This window comes from Aythya ferina, assembly GCF_964211825.1.
Source record: "Aythya ferina genome assembly, contig: HAP1_SCAFFOLD_393, whole genome shotgun sequence".
Classification (NCBI taxonomy): Eukaryota; Metazoa; Chordata; class Aves; order Anseriformes; family Anatidae; genus Aythya; species Aythya ferina.
Genome location: NW_028181177.1, coordinates 12,501 through 30,761, shown reverse-complemented (window position 1 = coordinate 30,761; position 18,261 = coordinate 12,501). Strand labels below are relative to the sequence as shown.

Below are 18,261 nucleotides of genomic sequence, written 5' to 3'. Positions count from 1 at the left end.
GGCCCCGCCCCTGACCCCAAACCCTGACCCAGACCCCAAAACCCCAACAATGACCCCAAAACCCATCCCTGACCCCAAACTCGCCCCCCAACCCCGCCCCCAACCCCTGACCCCTGACCCCACCCCCCCGGCTCTGACCCCAAACCCCCAAATCCCCGCTTTTAACCCCAAAACCCAGCCCCAACCCCGCCCCCAGCCCCTCCCCCCCTCCCCCGAGCCCCGTGGCTGCCCCCCGCAGTCCCCCTGCCCCCCGCAATTAACCCCCCCGCTAATTACCCCCCCTAATTAACTACCCCCGTTAATTACCCCCCCCCCCCCCCCGCACCGCGCTCGGGCCGGGTCCTCCCGCCTGGGTCCTCCGCCTTCCCGGCAGCCCCCGCGGCGCCCCCTCCCCCCTCCCCCCCCCATTGTCTGCGCGGCGGGGGCGGGGCCTGGCCGCGACCCCCGGGGGGTGGGGACCGACGAGGCCACGCCCCCGAGGGGCGGGGTTGAGGGGGCCTGGGCCACGCCCTCTGGTTCCAGCTGGCGGCGAGGGGAGGGGGAGCAGAGAGGGGGGGACTGGAAGATACTGGGAGGCACTGGTCTGTACTGGTCTGTACTGGGAGGCACTGGGGGGGTACTGGGAAATACTGGGAGCACTGGGAAGTACTGGGAGGTGGTGCCACTGGGCTGTACTGGGAGCACTCGTAGGTACTGGAGGGTACTGGGCTGTACTGGGAAGTACAGGACGCACTGGGAGGTACTGGGGGGCACTGGGAGATACTGGGAGCACTGGGAGGTACTGGGAGTGCTTGGCTGTACTGGGAGCACTGGGCCTCAGGCCCCTCCCCAAGCCCCGCCCCCTCCCGTTGCCAGGTAACGAGGCCCCGCCCGCGGCCCCGCCCCCCGCCCTGGCCCCGCCCCCAGGAGCAGCTCGGGGTGCTGAGGACGCCTTTAATGGGGAAGGGGGGGGGGGGGGCGGGGGGGCAGGGGGGGTCTCAGCGCCCCCCCCCGCAGCAGCTCCTCCGCTTCCAGAACCTTCTGCAGCTCCGCCTCCGTCTGCGCCAGCTGGGGGGGGAGAGGGGGTGTTTTAGGGACCCCCCCAGGCCCCCCTGGCCTCATGGGACCCACCCCAAAACCCCCAGACCCCCCCCCAGGTCCCCCCCCAGCCCCCCAAAACCCCCCCCATCCCCATAGGACCCCCCCCAGGCCCCCCCCACTTCCTCCAGGCTCCCCCCCAAAACCCCCAGGCTCTCCCCCAGGCCCCCCCGGCCACCCCTAAACCCCAAGATCCCTCCCCAGGCCCCCCCCCCATTTCCTCCAGCCCCCCCCAGCCCCCCAGTGATCCCCCCAGGACCCCCCCATAGCTCCCAATGACCCCCCCAGCCCCCAATGCCCCCCCCCAGGCCCCTCCCCCATCCCCCCAGGCTCCCCCCGGCCCCCACCTTGGTGGCGTCGGCCTCCTGCACGTGGGGGGGCACCTTCTGCGCGTAGCCGGCCCCCCCCCGGCGCTCCAGCAGCCGCCCCCGCAGCCGCTCCAGCTCCTGGCGCCGCGCCCCCAAACGCTCCAGCTCCAGGGGGGGGGCTGGCGGGCCCTGGGGGGGGACACGGCTCAGAGACCCCCCCACAGCGGGCAGGGAGACCCCCAGAAGGGATGGGAGACCCCCAGGGGGGATGGGACCCCCCCCCCCGAGAGAGAGACCCCCCCCCCCAAGGGGACTGGGACCCCCCCCAGAAGGCTCAGAGCCCCCCCCCAGAGGGATTCAGCCCCCCCAGACCCCATTTTGCCCCCTCCATTGTTCAGAGCCCCCCCCCCCAGGGCTCAGGACCCCCCTAGGCCCCCTTGAAGGGGTTTAGGACCCCCCCCCAGGGCTCAGGCCCCCCCCAGGGGTTGCCCCCCCCGTGCCCCCCCTCACCGGCAGCAGGAGGTGCACCGTGCAGTGCTCGGAGGCGACGGCGACGGCGCAGCCGGGGGGGGGCCGCTCCCCCTCCCCCAGCACCCGCACGGCCCCCACCGAGCCCAGCGCCCGCAGCAGCGCCCCCCCCCCGCTGCAACCACTGCACCCACGGGCCGGGGGGGCACTGCAGGAAGCCTGGGGGGGGGACACGGACGGGGGTGTCAGCGCCCCCCCCGGGGCGGGGACACCCCCACAGACACCCCAAAACTCCCCCATCACCCCCCCATAACCCCCCCAGAGCCCCCATACCCCCCCATAACCCCCCGTAACCCCCCCGGACCCCCTATAGCCCCCCCATAGCCCCCCTATAACCCCCCCAGGACCCCCCCAGACACCCCACAACTCCCCCATGTCCCCCCTTGACCCCCCCATACCCCATAACCTCCCCATAACCCCCTTACCCCCCCCATTCACCCGCCATTCACCCCCAAGCCCCCCCCAGCCCCCCCTTACCCCCCCATGTCCCCCCCTTGCCCCCCCCCCCCCCCCCCCCCGCCCCCCCTCACATGGGGGCCGGCCGCGGGTGACCCCGTGCTGCTGCCGGAGGCCCCTGATGGCGCGGGCGGCCCCCAGCAGCAGCTCCATCGCCGCCTCCGCTGCGGGGTCCTGCCAGCAGAACTGGGGGGGCACCGGGGGGGGCACGGCTTGAGGGGGGGGCTCTACAGCCCCTGACCCCCCCGACACCGAGCATCCCCCCTGAAGGGGATGGGGGGGGAGCAGGGGTGGGGGGGGCAGGGCTGTGGGGGGGGTTCCTGGGGGGGTACAGGGATGGGGGGGGCTTGGGGATGTGGGGGGATCTTGGGGGGGGAACAGGGACGTGGGGGGGGAAAAAGGGACGTGGGGGGGGGCCCTGGGGGGGGGAGCAGGGGTGGTGGTGGGGTCCTTGGGGGGGGAGGCAGGGATTGGGGGGTGTCCCAGGGACTTGTGGGGGTCCCTGGGGCTGACGGGGATGTCGGGGGGTCCCTGGGGGGTCCCAGGGCCGTGTGGGGTCCCTGAGGGTGGTCCCGTTGGGGGTCCCCCCGCCCCCCCTCACCTGCTGGGGCTCGGGGAAGGGGCAGACGCAGAGGCTGGGGGGCGCGGGGGGGGCGCGGGGGAGGCGCTGCCAGAGCTCCTCGCCCAGGAAGGGCATGAACGGGGCCAGCAGCCGCAGCCCGGCCTCGGCGCTCAGCCGCAGCGTGTCCCGCACCGCCAGCGCCCGCGCCCCCAGCGCCCCCCCCCCGGCCTCGCCTTCCTCCCCGCCCTCCTCAGCATCCTCATCCTCGGCGCCTTCGTCTTCGTCCTCCTCCTCCTCCTCCTCAGCCGGGGGGGGGGTCCAGCGCCGCCCTCGCCCCTCTTGGCCGCCCGGGCCAGCAGCGGCTTCACGCACTCCTGGGGGGGGAATGGGGTCCACGTCAGCCCCCTGTGCCCCCCCGCCCCCATGGCCCCCCCCCCAGCTCCCTGTGCCCCCCCATGTCCCCCATGTCCCCCCCGCCCCCATGACCCCCCACGCCCCCATGGCCCCCCCGTACCAGGTAGACGTCGCACAGCTCGTAGACCCAGAAGCCGTGCACGGCGCCGGTGGCCGCGGGGAAGTCGAAGGCCTCGAGCGCGGCCCCGCAGGCGGCCACGGCGCGGCTCAGGCGGCTCCGGATCCAGCGCTCCGCCAGCCCCAGACGGCCCCGGACCTATGGGGGGGACACGGATATGGGGCAGCCCCATAGCCAGCCCCACATGGACCCACACAGCCCCATAACCAGCCCCACACAGCCCCATATGGCCCCACACCACCCCACACCCAGCACTCCGCCACCCCAGGCAGCCATGGACCTATAGAGGGATCCAGAGCTATGGGGCTGCCCCACAGATTGATCCCAGCCCCACAGCACAGCTCCCAGCCCCATAGCACAGCTCCCAGCCCCACAGAGGGCCCCCAGCCCCACAGCACAGCTCCCAGCCCCACAAATGGGATCCCAGCCCCACAGACTGATCCCAGCCCCACAAATGGGATCCCAGCCCCACAGATTGATCCCAGCCCCACAGACCGATCCCAGCCCCACAGCACGGGGGGGCACCCACCTGCAGGCCGGGGGGGGGCTGGTAGCAGGGCCCGAGGGCGCGCAGGGTGAAGCGGGCGCCGTTCCAGACCTTGTTGCAGAAGTGGCGGTACCCCAGCACCCGCCCCACGTCCAGGTTGATGTCCCGGCCTGCCAGGGCAGAGGGGTTGGGGGGGATTTGGGGTCGGGGGGGTTATTTGGGGTGTGTGGGGGGCGTTTGGGGTCTGGGGGGGTGTTTGGGGGGAGCTTGGGATGGGTTATTTGGGGTTTGGGGGGGTTATTCAGAGTCTAGGGGGGCATTTGGGTTTGCTGGGGGAGCCGGGGGAGAGGGCATTTGGGGTTTGGGGAAGTATTTGGGGTCTGGGGGGGGCATTTGGGGTTTGGAAGGGTCATTTGGGGTCTGAGGGGGTCATTTGGGGTCACTGGGGCAGCCAGGGGGGGCATTTAGGGTGTGAGGGAGGGTTATTTAGGGTCTAGGGGGGATTATTTGAGGTTTGGGGGGGTTATTTGGGGTCTGAGGGGGCTGTTTGGGGTCTGGGGGGGCTGTTTGGGGGCTCACCCTGGGCGGTGTAGGCGCAGAGGGCGAAGCGCAGCGCGTCGGTGCCGCACTCGGGGATCCCGTTGGGGAAATCCCGCTTCTGGGGGGGGGCACAGGGGGGCCGGGGGGGCTCCGTGAGGGCCGTGCCCCCCCCAAATCCCCCCCCGGCCCCAAATCCCCCCCCCGGCCCCGTTACCTGCCCCTCCCGTGCCCGCTCCAGCTCGGCCGGCTCCAGGTTGCTGCTCTCCAGCTGCTCGTGGAGGCCCTGGGGGGGGGCACAGGGTGTGTGGCCCCCAAAGCCCCCCCACAGCCCCCCGCTGCCCCCCCCGGCCCCATAACCCCCCCCCCACCTGCAGGCTGATGCCCCCCACCACGTCCAGGGGGTCGATGACGTTGCCCAGGGATTTGCTCATCTTCCTCCCGTGCGCGTCCCGCACGATGGCGTGCAGGTACACCTGGGGGGCACACGCGTTACGGGGGGGTCCCGGCCCCGCAGCCCCCCCCAGCCTCTCGGGGCCCCCACCTGGCGGAAGGGCAGGCGGCCGGTGAGGGCCAGCCCCAGCATGACCATGCGCGCCACCCAGAAGAACAGGATGTCGTGGCCCGTCTCCAGCAGCGAGCCCGGGTAGAAGCGTGACAGGTCCTGGGTCTGGGGGGGCACGGGGTCAGCGACCCCCCCTGGGGGTGCACAGACCCCCCCGGGGGCACACAGCCCCCCCCCCAAATCCTGGGAGCCCCCTCGAGTCATTGAGACCCCTCAAATCCTGAGAAACCCCAAATCCTGAGACCCCCCCTAAATCTTGAGACCCGCCCCCCCGAGTCATTGAGACACCCCCTAAGTCCTGGGACCCCCCCCAAGTCATTGAGACCCCCCCAGGTCCCTGAGACCCCCCCCCCAATTATTGGGACCCCCCCAACTCCTGAGACCCACCCCAAATCTTCAGACCACCCCCGAGTCATTGAGACCCCCCCCAGATCCTGAGAGCCCCCCTGAATTATTGGGACCCCCCAATTCCCAGCCCCCCCCCAAACCCATGAGCCACCCCCCAATTCCTGAGCCCCCCCCCAGTCCCTGGGACCCCCTCCCAATTCCCAGCCCCCCCCCCGAACTCCCCCCCCCTCACAGGCTCGGGCCAGCCGAAGATGGAGAAGGGAAAGAGGCCGGAGGAGAACCACGTGTCCAGCACGTCCTCGTCTGCACACCAGTACGCACCAGTAAGCACCAGTAAGCACCAGTACCCACCAGGGAGCCCCCGCCACCCCCCCAGGACCCCCCCAGTAGCCCCCAGAACCCCCCAGCACCCTCCCAGTAGCTCCCCTGGTGTTCCCCAGTGCATCCCAGTGCCCCCAGTAGCCTCCCAGTAGCCTCCCAGTAGCCCCCCAGTCCCTCCCAGCACCCTCAAAGTGCCCCCAGCACCCTCCCAGTGCCCTCCCAGTGCCCCCCAGTCCCTCCCAGTTCCCTCCAGTTCCCTCCCAGTGCCTCCCATTGCCCCCCAGTCCCTCCCAGTGCCCACCTTGCCGCAGGCGGAGGCGCTCGGGGGCCACCCCCATGGCTGCGGCCGCCTTGGCCCTGGCCTCGTCCTCGCTGCGGCCGCTCACCCAGCGCCGCGCCTCCTCCTCCTGCCACGGCCCGGGCTCGGCACCGCGCCCCTGGGACCCCCCCCCGGACCCCCCGGGACACCCCCAGCCCCACAGGGACCCCTCTGACCCCATAGGGACCCCTCCGACCCCATAGAGCCCCCCTGTCCCTCTGGGACCCCCCCGAACCCATAGGGACGCCCCCACCACTCCAGGACCCCCCTTGTCCTCCCTGGACCCACAGGGACCCCCATGGCCCCACAGAACCCCTACAACCCCCTCTGGCCCCATAGGGACCCCCCCGCCTCCATAGAGCCTCCCGCAGCCCCACAGGGAACCCCAGCCCCATAGGGACCCCCCAGCCCCATAGGGACCCCCCCGGCCCCATGGGGACCCCATGCCCCCCCCCAGCCCCACAGGGACTCCCCCAGCCCCATAGAGCCCCCCCCGGCCCCACAGAGCCCCCCCGGCCCCATAGAGCCCCCCCGGCCCCATAGAGCCCCCCCGGCCCCATAGAGCCTCCCCTGGCCCCATAGAGCCCCCCCCCGGCCCCACAGAGCCCCCCCGGCCCCGCTGACCTCCCCGGGGGGCTCGTCCTCCCCCTCGATGCTGACGTAGTAGGCGGGGATGCGGTGCCCCCACCACAGCTGCCGCGAGATGCACCAGTCCCTGGGGGGGGCACAGCTCGTGGGGGGGCTGGGGGGGCTGTGGGGCTGGGGTGGGGGCTATGGGGCTGGGGAAATTGGGACTGTGGGGCCCCAGGTCCATGGGGTAGGAGCCCAGCTATGGGGTGCCTCCTGCTATGGGGCAGGGTCCCACCTATGGAGTGCCCCCCCCAGCTATGGGGCAGGCTCCCAGCTCTATAGGGCAGGATCCCGATGCTATAGGTCCCCCCCATGCTATGGGTCCCCCCCCGTGCTATGGGTGCCCCCCATGCCATGGGTGCCCCCCATGCCATGGGTGCCCCCCATGCTATGCCCCCCCCGCCCCCCGCCCTCACCGGATGTTGTCCATCCACTGGAACCAGGTCCGGGTGTGGTTTTGGGGCAGGATCTGCAGCTCCCCCCGGCGCACGGCGTCGGCCGCCCCCTGCGCCAGCCCCGCGCAGCGCAGGTACCACTGCGGCCGCAGCAGCGGCTCCACCACGTCCTTGGAGCGGCTGGGGGGGGCGGGGGGGCCGTGACCCACGGCTGCCCCACGGCCGCCCCACAGACACCCCACAGCCGCCCCATGGCTGCCCCATAGCCAGCCCATAACCACGCCGTAGCCGCCCCATGGCTGCCCCATAGCCAGCCCATAACCACCCCGTAGCCGCCCCATGGCTGCCCGATAGCTGCCCCATAACCAGCCCATAACCGCCCCACAGCCACCCCATAGCCGCCCCACACCCGCCCCGTACACACCCCATAACGGGCCCAGTAGCTGCCCCATCGCCAGCCCACAGCAACCCCACGTGCACCCTACAGCTGCCCCACAGCCATCCCATAATTACCCCATAACCGCCGTGTAACTGCCCCATAACCACCCCATAGCCGCCCCATAGCAGCCCCCCTGCCCCATAGCTGCCCCCCTGCCCCCCCCGCCCCATAGCCGCCCCCAGCCCCCCACCTGCAGATGGGCACCACCATGGGGTTGTCGCTGACCCCCCTGAGCAGCCCCCGCTCCTGCAGCTCCTGCAGCAGCGCCGCGCGGGCATCGAAACGCCGCATGCCTGGGGGGGGGGGGGCACACATCGGTCACCCGCAGCCCCCCCCACAGCCCCCCCCACCTCCTGCCCCCACCCCATGGCCCTCCCGTGACCCCCCCATTTCCCCTGTCCCCAAATCCCCCCCATGTGCCCCCCCAATACCCCCACATCCTCCCAATCCCCCCCCACATCCCCCCCAATACCCCCCCTCATACCCCCCACGCCCCCAATCCCCCCCACACCCCCATATCCCCCCCCCATGCCCCCATATCCCCTCCTAATCCCCCCCCACGCCCCCAATCCCCCCCCACGCCCCCATATCCACCCCCCATGCCCCCCATATCCCCCCCAATCCCCCCCCCACCCCCATATCCCCCCCAGTCCCCCCCGTCCCCCCAGTCACCAGGTACGGGGGGGGCACGTTCTCCATGCGCCCGTCCTCCCCCAGGACCCCCAGGCAGGGCAGGCGGTGGCGCTGCCCCACCTCGAAGTCCGTGGGGTCGTGGGCGGGGGTCAGCTTCACCGCGCCTGGGGGCGGGGCCAGACGGTGGGCGGGGCAGCCGAGGACCACGCCCCCACCAAGCCCCGCCCCCCTCAGGCCCCGCCCCCTTACCCGTGCCGAAGGCGGGGTCCACGAAGGGGTCCTGCAGCACCGGGAGGCTGCGGCCGGTCAGGGGGTGGCGCACGCGGCGCCCCCGCAGGTGCTGTGGGCGGAGCCTCGCTGGGACCACGCCCACGGGAAGCCCCGCCCACCCACACAGGCACCACCCGCTCCCCATACCCCCAAGAAAGCCCCGCCCACCCAAGGCACCGCCCACTCCCCCACGCCCAAAGAAGTCCCACCCTTCCCCACAAGCCCCACCCACTCCCACCAGCCACACCCACTCCCCACAACCCCGCCCACTCCCCACACCCCCAAGAAGCACCACCCACCCCCATCAGGCCCCTCCCACCCCCTTCGGGCCCCGCCCACTCCCCTTCAGGTCCCTCCCACCCCCATCAGGCCCCTCCCACCCCCTTCAGGTCCCTCCCACCCCCTTCAGGCCCCTCCCACCCCCTTCAGGCCCCGCCCACTCTCCTTCAGGCCCCTCCCACCCCCTTCAGGCCCCTCCCACCCCCATCAGGTCCCTCCCACCCCCTTCAGGCCCCTCCCACCCCCTTCAGGCCCCGCCCACTCCCCTCCAGGTCCCTCCCACCCCCTTCAGGCCCCTCCCACCCCCTTCAGGCCCCGCCCACTCCCCAGGCCCCGCCCACCTGGTAGCGGGGGTCGTCGGGGTGCACGGCCACGGCCACGTCCCCCAGCATGGTCTCCAGGCGCGTGGTGGCCACCACCACCTCCTCCGGGCCCACCTCCCCCCCTGGGGGCGGGGCCAGACACAAGGGGGCGGGGTCAGGGGGGCGTGGCCTCGCCCGGCCCCTCCCGCCTGCCCCCGCCCCCCCCCGCACCCACCGGGCCCCTCCAGGGGGTAGGCGAAGGCCACCAGGACCCCGAACTCCACCGGGCGCTCGTAGCCCGGCACCGCCAGCAGCGTGCGGCCGCTCAGCTCCTTCTTGTCCACCTGGGGGGCGGGGGGGGGGTCGGGGCTGCCCCACGGCGACCCGCGGCCCTGCCCCATAGCCCTGCCCCACGGCGACCCACAGAGACCCACGGCCCTGCCCCACAGTGACACAGCCCCCCCATAACCCCCCCATACCGCCCCATAACCCCCCCAGGCCTCCCATACCCCCTCCATAGCCCCCCCATAACCCCCCCAAACCCCTCCATACCCCCCCAGCCCCCCCATAACCCCCCCATATCCCCCCCATCCCCACCCCATAACCCCCCCCCGCCCCCCCATAGCCCCCCGCCCCACCTCGATGTCGGAGATGGCGGATTTGAGGGCGCAGGACCAGTTGACGAGCCGGGTGCTGCGGTAGATCAGCCCCTGCTCGTGCAGCCGCACGAACGCCTCCGTCACCGCCCGCGACATTTTCTGGGGGGGAAAAGGGGAAAAAAAGGGGTCAGGGCCCCCCGGGACCCCCTCAACCCCCCCAGCCCCCTCCCGCCCCGCTCACAGGGTCCATGGTGAAGCAGGCGCGCTCCCAGTCCAGCGAGGCGCCCAGGCTGCGCAGCTGCTGGTAGATGCGGTCGCCCTTCCTGGGGACAGGGGGGGCTGTGGGGTCTATGGGGTGCTGGGGGGCGTTATGGGGCGCTATGGGGTGCTGGGGGGTATTATGGGGTCCTATGGGGTGCTGGTGGGGGGTTATGGGGCGCTATGGGGTGCTGGGAGGCATTATGGGGCTCTATGGGGTGCTGGGAGGGGGTTATGGGGTGCTATGGGGTGTTATGGGGTGCTATAGGGTTGTGTGGGGTGCTATGAGGTACCAAGGGCTGCTATGGGGCTCTACGGGATGTTATAGGGCTCTATGGGGTGCTGTGGGGCTGGACATGGGCTCTGTGGGGCTGGATATGGGGTCCGTGCAGTAGGACATGGGGTCTGTAGGATCTATAGGGAAGGATGTGGGGTCTGTAGGATCTATAGGGCATTGGGGGATCTGTGAGGTTTGTAGGCTCTGTTGGGTCTGTAGGATTTATAAGACAGGACACGGACTCTGTGGGGTCTGTAGCACGTATGGGGCAGCACGTGCGGTCTGTGAGGTTTGTAAGATCTGTGGGGTCTGTAGGATCTATGGGGCAGGACATGGGGTCTGTAGAATCTATAAGGCAGGATATGTGGTTTGTAGGATCTGCGGGGCTCTGTGGGGTCCGCGGGGCAGCACAGGGGCTCTGTGGGGTCCGTGGGGTCTCTGTGGGGCTCTGTGGGGTCTCTGTGGGGTCCGTGGGGCAGCACAGGGGCTCTGTGGGGGCTCTGTAGGGTCTCTGTGGGGTCTCTGTGGGGCTCTGTGGGGTCCGTGGGGTCTCTGTGGGGTCCGTGGGGCAGCACAGGGGCTCTGTGGGGTCTCTGTGGGGTCTCTGTGGGGCTCTGTGGTGTCCGTGGGGTCTCTGTGGGGCTCTGTGGGGTCAGTGGGGGCTCTGTGGGGTCTCCGTGGGGTCTCTGTGGGGTCTCTGTGGGGCTCTGTGGGGTCTCTGTGGGGTCCGTGGGGTCTCTGTGGGATCCGTGGGGCAGCACAGGGGCTCTGTGGGGTCTCTGTGGGGTCCGTGGGGCAGCACAGGGGCTCTGTGGGGTCTCTGTGGGGCTCTGTGGGGTCCGTGGGGTCTCTGTGGGGTCTCCGTGGGGTCTCTGTGGGGTCTGTGGGGTCTCTGTGGGGTCCGTGGGGTCTCTGTGGGGCTCTGTGGGGTCTCTGTGGGGTCAGTGGGGGCTCTGTGGGGTCTCTGTGGGGTCTCTGGGGGGTCAGTGGGGGCTCTGTGGGGTCTCTGTGGGGTCCGTGGGGTCTCTGTGGGGTCAGTGGGGCCTCTGTGGGGTCTCTGTGGGGCTCTGTGGGGTCAGTGGGGGCTCTGTGGGGCTCTGTGGGGTCTCTGTGGGGTCCGTGGGGCTCTGTGGGGTCTGTGGGGTCTCTGTGGGGTCCGTGGGGCTCTGTGGGGCTCTGTGGGGTCTCTGTGGTGTCCGTGGGGTCTCTGTGGGGCTCTGTGGGGTCAGTGGGGGCTCTGTGGGGTCTATGTTGGGTCCATGGGGTCTCTGTGGGGCTCTGTGGGGTCTCTGTGGGGTCCGTGGGGCTCTGTGGGGCTCTGTGGGCTCTGTGGGCTCTGTGGGCTCTGTGGGTCCGTGGGTCCGTGGGGTCCCGGGGCACTCACTCCTCCTTCCACTTCCAGACCTCGCTGAGGAAGCGCTCGCGGCCGAGCTGGTGGCGGCTGAGCCCCGCGCTCCTCCAGAGGCGCCGCTCCACCACCACCTGCGTGGCGATGCCGGCGTGGTCGCAGCCCGGGGCCCACAGCGTGGCCGCCCCACACATCCGGTGCCTGCGGGGAGGGAGGCGTGGGGCGGGGTGTGGGGAGGGGTGTGGGGCAGGGGATGTGGGGCAGGGGATATGGGGCAGGGGATGTGGGGCGGGGTGTGGGGCGGGGTGTGGGGTGGGGATATGGGGCAGGGGATGTGGGGCAGGGATATGGGGCAGGGGATGTGGGGCAGGGATATGGGGCAGGGGATGTGAGGCAGGGGATGTGGGGCAGGGGATGTGGGGCTGGGTGTGGGGTGGGGATATGGGGCAGGGGATGTGGGCAAGACGGGGGACAGGAGATGTGGGGCAGGGGATGTGGGGCAGGGGATGTGGGGCAGCCATGGGGCAGCTATGGGGCCGCCGTGGGTCCCGCCGTGGGTCGCACCATCGCGCCAGGCAGTCCTGGATGGCCACGGTGAGCGCGTGGCCGAGGTGCAGGGAGCCGGTGACGTTGGGGGGGGGCAGGCACATCACGAACACCCCGCGGGGGGAGGGCTCCGCGCCGCAGCTCTGGGGGGAAAACGGACATCGGGGGGGGCCCTGCGCCCCCAACCCCCCCCAGGACCCCCCCAGTCCCCCGTGACCCCTGTGACCCCCCCGGATCCCCCCCCAGCCCCCTCATCCCCTGTGACCCCCTCCGCCCCCCCCGTGACCCCCCCAGCCCCCTGTGACCCCCCCCAGCCCCTCATGCCCCCCCCCAAATCCCCCCCAAGCCCCCTGTGACCCCCCCAAATCCCCGCCCAGTCCCCTCTGACCCCCCCAAATCCCCCCCAACCCCCCCGTGACCCCCCATCCCCCCCGTGCCCCCCACTCACCCCCCCCTCGGGGCTGAAGAAGCGCTGTGCCTCCCACCAGCTGTACCAGGCGGCCTCCACGTAGCGGGGGCTGTAGGCCTCAGGCAGGGGCCCCGACACGTCTGGGGGGGGCCACGAGGGTCAGCGCCCCCCCCGCGTCTCTCCGGACCCTTTTTGGGCTTTTTTTGCCCCATTTCTGGCTCCCCGCCCTCACCTTTCTTCTCCCCCGGCGCCGTGGGCAGGTCGTAGCTCAGCACCCCCGGCTCACGCCGCTCCTTGCGGGGGGGCTTCGGCTGGGGGGGGGCACCAAAATATCGGGGGGGGTCCACGGGGCCCCCAAACCCCCCATGCCCCCCCCAGCCCCTTTTTTCCCCCCCACACCCCCTTTTTTGGCCCCCCCCAGGTCCTTACTGCCCCTTTTTGCCCCTTATTTCCCCCCCCCCCTCCTCTTTTCCCCCCCCCATTTATTTTGCCCCCCCCCCGGTACCTTCTCCCCCCTCTCCCTCTCCTTCTCCATTTTCAGCCGGAATCTCTCCATCTTCTCCTTTTTCTTCGCCTCCTTCCTCAGCTGCGCCGCGCTCTTTTGGGGGGGGGCCGCCTCCTCTTGGCCCCCCCCACCCCCCCCCGCCTCCGGGAGGGGCTTCGGGGGCCCCCCCCCGAAATTCTCCTCCAGCAGAGCCTCGGGGGGGGGCCCCAAAACGGCCTGGAAGGGGGGGAGGCGCAGGCAGGAGCGCAGCCAGCGGGCGACGGCCGGGAAGGGGGCGCGGGCGGGGGGGGGCAGCGCCTGCGGGGGGGCTCGTTAGTTCATGAATTAATCGGGGGGGGCCGGGGGGGGCCGGGGGGGGTCCTGACCTGGCAGAAGGGCTGCAGCAGGGCGCAGGCCACGGCCACGTCGGCCAAGGTGACGGCGGCGCCCACCAGGAAGGGCCGGGGGGGGGCCCCGGGGGGGGCCAGGTGCTGCTGCAGGGCCCCCAGCGCCCGGCCCAGCGCCTGCTGCGCCCGCTCCTGGGGGGGGGGAAAAAAAAACAGATTAAAATTTGGGGAACCCCCCCCAAGGTGGGGGGAGCCCCCCCGGGTCTGCCTAGCCCCCCTCCCCAAATGCCCTCGCCCCCCCCAAATGCCACTGGGGGGGTTTCTCTGCCCCCCCCAACCCCTCCCCTTCTTGCCCCCCCTCCCCATCGGCCCCCCAATTTCCCCCACCCCAGAATTTCTGCCCCCCATTATTGCTCCCCCCCCACTTTCTGCCCCCCCCCCCCCCCCTTATTACCCCCACATCCCCTTATTATCCCCCCAGTCCCCCCCCTCACCTTCTCAGCCCCCCCACCCCCTTGTTACCCCCCCACCCCCTTATTCCCCCCCCAGCCCCCCACTCACCTTCTCGGCCCCCCCCGCCCCCAGGATGGCCCCGGCCGTCCTGAGCTCGCCGTCGGCGAACGCCTCCCACTGGCGCACGAGGGCCCCCCCCCGGGCCCCCTCCCCCAGCATGTGGGGGGGGGCGAGCAGCAGCGCGGCCGCCCCCGCCCCCGCCACCAGCGCCCCCCCCGCGCTCAGCAGGGCCGGCAGCGGGCCCGGGCCCCCGGGGGGGGCGGCGGGGGGCACCCGCAGCACCTCGGGGACCCCCCCCCCGAAGCGGGCCGCGATCAGCACCCGCTGGGACGGGGGGGCCTCGGGGGGGGGCGCCAGGAACAGCTGGGGGGGGGCCATGGGGGGGAGCCAAAGGGAGCCGGAACTGAAGAGAGCAGGGACGGGACAGAGGGGAGCGCAGAGGGGAGCGCACAGCCTGGGGGGAGAAGGGGGAGAAGGGGGGAAAAGGGGGGAAAATGGGTTAAAATGGGGGAAAATGGGGGAAAATGGGGGAAAATGGGGGAAATCGGATTAAAATGGGGGGAAATCGGGACGAATTGGATTAAAATGGGGGAAAAATGGGTTAAAATGGGGGAAATCGGATTAAAATGGGGGGAAATCGGCAGGAATTGGGTTAAAATGGGGGAAAATTAGGTGGGATTGGGGCAAAATGGGGGGAAATCGGGACGAATTGGGTCAGAGCGCGGCAGGTTGGGGTGAAATGGGGTCAGATTGGGGTAAATTTGTGCGAAATTGGGTTAAGTCGGGGTTAAAATGGTTTAAATGGGGGTTCAACCGATGTAAATGGGCGGTGGTGGTGTGGAAACGGGGTTAAAATGGGGGGAAATCGGCCCAAATCGGCTCAACTCGCCCCGAGCCGCCTGGAATTGGGGTTTAAACGCGTTAAATTGGGGGGAAATCGGGTAAAACTGGGCTGAAATCGGTGTAAACGGGGGCTGGGGGGGGGAAGGAATTAAAGGGCGCACAGCGCGGCCTGCAGAGCACGTGGGGGGGAGGGGAGGGGGTTAAAATGGGCCGAAATCGCCCCAGTTCGCCCCAATTCGGGTTCAGTTACTTTTTAAATCTCTTTTAAAGCGCCGCAAACGGGGCCCAAAGGGGGGGGGGCGCCCGGGGGGGGCCGGGACTGGGGGAAAAGCGGCCGCGAACGGCCCCGAGTCCCTGCCAGCTACCTTGGATGGGGCAAAAAAATGGGCAAAAAAAGGCTTTTTTGGTGTTTTTTTTGCCCCCCCCCCCCCCCGCTCCGGCGCCCCCCGCACCTGCCGCTGCCGGAGCCCGGAGGGAAAGGCCCGGGTGGCGGCGCGCATGCGCGCACCACGTGACGCGGCCGGCGCTGATTGGCGGAGAGGCGGAGGGCAGTAGAGAGGCGGGAGGACAGAGCGCCGCGTCCCGGAGGGCGGGGGAGGGGGGTGTTGGAGGACCCACTGCCGCGGCCCCGAAAAGGGAGGAATTCGCCCCAAAAGCGCCGCGTCCCCGGCACCCGATCACCCCCCACGCCCCCTTCCCCAGCTGCCGCGGCCCCCCCCAAACACAAATCCCCCCCCAAACCCCAAATCTCCCCCCAAATCCTCCCCAAAACCCCAAATTCCCCCAAAACCCCAAATCCCCCTCAAAATCCCAAATCCTCCCAAACCCCAAATCCCCCAGAAACGACCCCAAATCCGCAGCAGCTCTGAGCACCCAGTGCCGTTTATTCCTTCCCAACACCAAACCCGGGGCGCGTGGGGGGTTTTCAGGGCAGGATTACGGGATTTAGGGGGGATTTGGGGGGGATTATGGGATTTGGGGGGGGAGTACGGGATTTTGGGGGGATTTGGGGGGGATTATGGGATTCAGGGGGGATTGGAGCATTTTGGGGAACGCTGCAGGATTTTTGAGGGGGATTGCGGGATTTTGGGGCTGCGTGGGGGATTTTGGGGGATTGCAACACTTGGGGTTAGGGGATCTGGGGGGGATTGGGGGGTTTGGGTGGGTTATGGGCTTTCGGAGGGGTTGGTTATGGGGTTCGGGGGGGGCTATGGGGTTTGGGGGTTTATGGGGTGGTAACGGGGTTTGGGGGATGGTTAGAGGGTTTTGGGGCGGTTTATAGGACTTTGGGGCGGTTTATAGGGTTTTGGGGTGGGTTCTGGGGTTTGGAAGGGTTAGTTATGGGGTTTGGGGGGATTTGGGGTTTTTTGGGGGTTTTGGGGTTTGGGGTTTTTGGGGGGAGGTTTGGGGTTTTAGGGCAGGGTTTGGGGGTTATGGGATTTTTGGGGGGGGTTGTTTTTTTGGGGGGAGTTTTGGAGGGTTATGGGATTTGGGGGGATTTGTTTTTTTTGGGGGGGTTTCGGGGTTTTCACAGGGTCAGCGCCTCCCTCGCAGCCCCATCCTCCGCCGCGGGGGCAGATCCCGTTGTGCTGGGGGTGTCGTCGTCATCGTCGTCATCTTGGGGCCGTTTCGGGGCCGTTTGGGGGTTTTTGGGTTTTTTTGGGGCCCCCCTCACTGCTTCTGGGTCAGCGCCTCCTTGCGGGCCGCGTCCTGCAGCAGCTGCGCGTCCACCTCGTCCGCGGGGAGCTGCACGTAGCGCACCACCGAGCCCCGCACGAAGCAGTTCCGCACCGACAGCTGGGGGGGCCCAAAAAAATTGGGGGGGGTCCCGGCCCCATGGGGGGGGTCCCGGCCCCATTACAGAGGGTGGTCCCAGTCCCATAAAGCGCCCCCGGTGGCTGTAGGGCACAGCAGGGAGCCCCTCCCCAGGTGGTTCCGCACCCGCGGCTGCCAAGGGGGAAGCCAAAAATTGGGGGGGGGGTCCCAAAGATTGGGGGGGGGGTCCCGGGGGGGGTCCCGACCCCATAACCCCCCCCCCCCCCTTACCATGTGCGGGTATTTCTCGGGGTCGGTGACGCTGATGTCGCTCAGTTTGATGTTCAGGTACTGGGGAGGGGGGGGGAAGGGGGTGAGACCCCCCCCAAATCCTCCCCCCTGCCCCAAAATTCCCCCCCCCAGGACCCCCACCCGGCCCCCCCCTAAGGACCCAACCCCCCCAAATCTCCCCCCAGCCCCCACAAAATTCCCCCCTCAGCCCCCCCAACCCCCAAATCCCCCCCAAATCCCCCCAAAATCCCCCCTGGCCCCCCTCCAACCCCAAAATCCCCCAAAATCCCCCAAAATCCCCCCACTCACCTGGTCCACCGAGTGCAGCGTCCCACAGATGCTGGGGGGGGGCGAGAGCGTCAGTGGGGGGGGGGGTCCCGGGGGGGTGTCCCGGGGTGGGGGAGGGGTCCTGGGGGTCCCCCCGGATTTTGGGGGGATCCCGGGGTCACCTGAGGTCGTTCTTCAGCTCCACCACCACGTCCTTGCCCACCAGGGACTTGAAGAAGGAGTAGAACAGCTGGGGGGGGCGGGGGGGGTCAGGGGGCGCCGCCAAGCCCCGAACCCCCCCCCAAAAAAAACCCAAAACCGCCCGAAATCCACCCAAAACCACCCCCCCCCACCAACCGCACCATCGCTACCGCCGGGAAGCGCGCGCACGGCAAATTCCGGCCACGCCCACTCGAGCCTGACGGCACGCCCCCAGACCCTGTGTGAGAAACACCGGGGAATGCCGGTAGCTGTAGTTCTAAGACTCTGGACATCCGGGACGCCATGTTGGGTGCCCAGAGCATACCGGGAAATGTAGTTCTCCGACTCTGGACATCCGGGACGCCATGTTGGGTGCCCAGAGCATACCGGGACATGTAGTTCTAGGACTCTGGACATCCGGGACGCCATGCTGGGTGCCCAGAGCATACCGGGAAATGTAGTTCTCCGACTCTGGACTTCCGGGAGGCCATGTTTGGTGCCCAGAGCATGCCGAGAAAGGTAGTTCTCGAACTTTGGACTTGGTTCGGGTTCGGGTTCGGGTTCGGGTTCGGGTTCGGGGTTCGGGTTCGGGTTAGAAGTTAGGGTTAGGGTTAGGGTTAGGGTTAGGGTTCGGGTTCGGGTTAGGGGTTAGGGTTAGGGTTAGGGTTAGGGTTAGGGTTAGGGTTAGGGTTAGGGTTAGGGTTAGGGTTAGGGTTAGGGTTAGTGTTCTCTTAGGGTTAGGGTTAGGGTTAGGGTTAGGGTTAGGGTTAGGGTTAGGGTTAGGGTTAGGGTTAGGGTTAGGGTTAGGGTTAGGGTTAGGGTTAGGGTTAGGGTTAGGGTTAGGGTTAGATTAGGGTTAGGGTTAGGGTTAGGGTTAGGGTTAGGGTTAGGGTTAGGGTTAGGGTTAGGGTTAGGGTTAGGGTTAGGGTTAGGGTTAGGGTTAGGGTTAGGGTTAGGGTTAGGGTTAGGGTTAGGGTTAGGGTTAGGGTTAGGGTTAGGGTTAGGGTTAGGGTTAGGGTTAGGGTTAGGGGTTAGGGTTAGGGTTAGGGTTAGGGTTAGGGTTAGGGTTAGGGTTAGGGTTAGGGTTAGGGTTAGGGTTAGGGTTAGGGTTAGGGTTAGGGTTAGGGTTAGGGTT

The 18,261-nt window shown here is 69.3% G+C and overlaps 2 protein-coding genes across 2 annotated transcripts; both read right to left on the bottom strand.

The window, feature by feature from the left end:
- Positions 1–919: 919 nt before the first annotated feature.
- VARS1 (valyl-tRNA synthetase 1) lies at positions 920–15,082 on the bottom strand. Its single transcript, XM_084540292.1, is given in 32 exon segments — positions 920–1,047; positions 1,425–1,574; positions 1,896–2,072; positions 2,444–2,555; positions 2,860–2,900; positions 2,971–3,165; positions 3,168–3,305; positions 3,446–3,601; positions 3,993–4,120; positions 4,530–4,608; positions 4,705–4,773; positions 4,859–4,963; positions 5,032–5,157; positions 5,633–5,703; positions 6,023–6,128; positions 6,665–6,755; positions 7,087–7,245; positions 7,695–7,798; positions 8,177–8,301; positions 8,387–8,477; positions 9,028–9,131; positions 9,224–9,332; positions 9,627–9,746; positions 9,829–9,910; positions 11,507–11,671; positions 12,035–12,159; positions 12,465–12,565; positions 12,658–12,736; positions 12,931–13,227; positions 13,296–13,448; positions 13,818–14,223; positions 15,065–15,082. Coding segments are annotated over 31 exon segments (4,002 nt in total). The 5' UTR covers positions 14,148–14,223; positions 15,065–15,082; the 3' UTR covers positions 920–933.
- Positions 15,083–15,476: 394 nt separating this feature from the next.
- On the bottom strand, positions 15,477–17,385 carry LSM2 (LSM2 homolog, U6 small nuclear RNA and mRNA degradation associated). The gene is made up of 5 exons (XM_084540298.1): positions 17,288–17,385; positions 17,108–17,175; positions 16,968–16,998; positions 16,659–16,718; positions 15,477–16,409 (listed from the first exon to the last, which is right to left on the bottom strand). Exons 1-5 carry the CDS (start codon positions 17,288–17,290, stop codon positions 16,284–16,286), a joined length of 288 nt encoding a protein of 95 aa, XP_084396424.1. The 5' UTR covers positions 17,291–17,385; the 3' UTR covers positions 15,477–16,283.
- Positions 17,386–18,261: the final 876 nt, after the last annotated feature.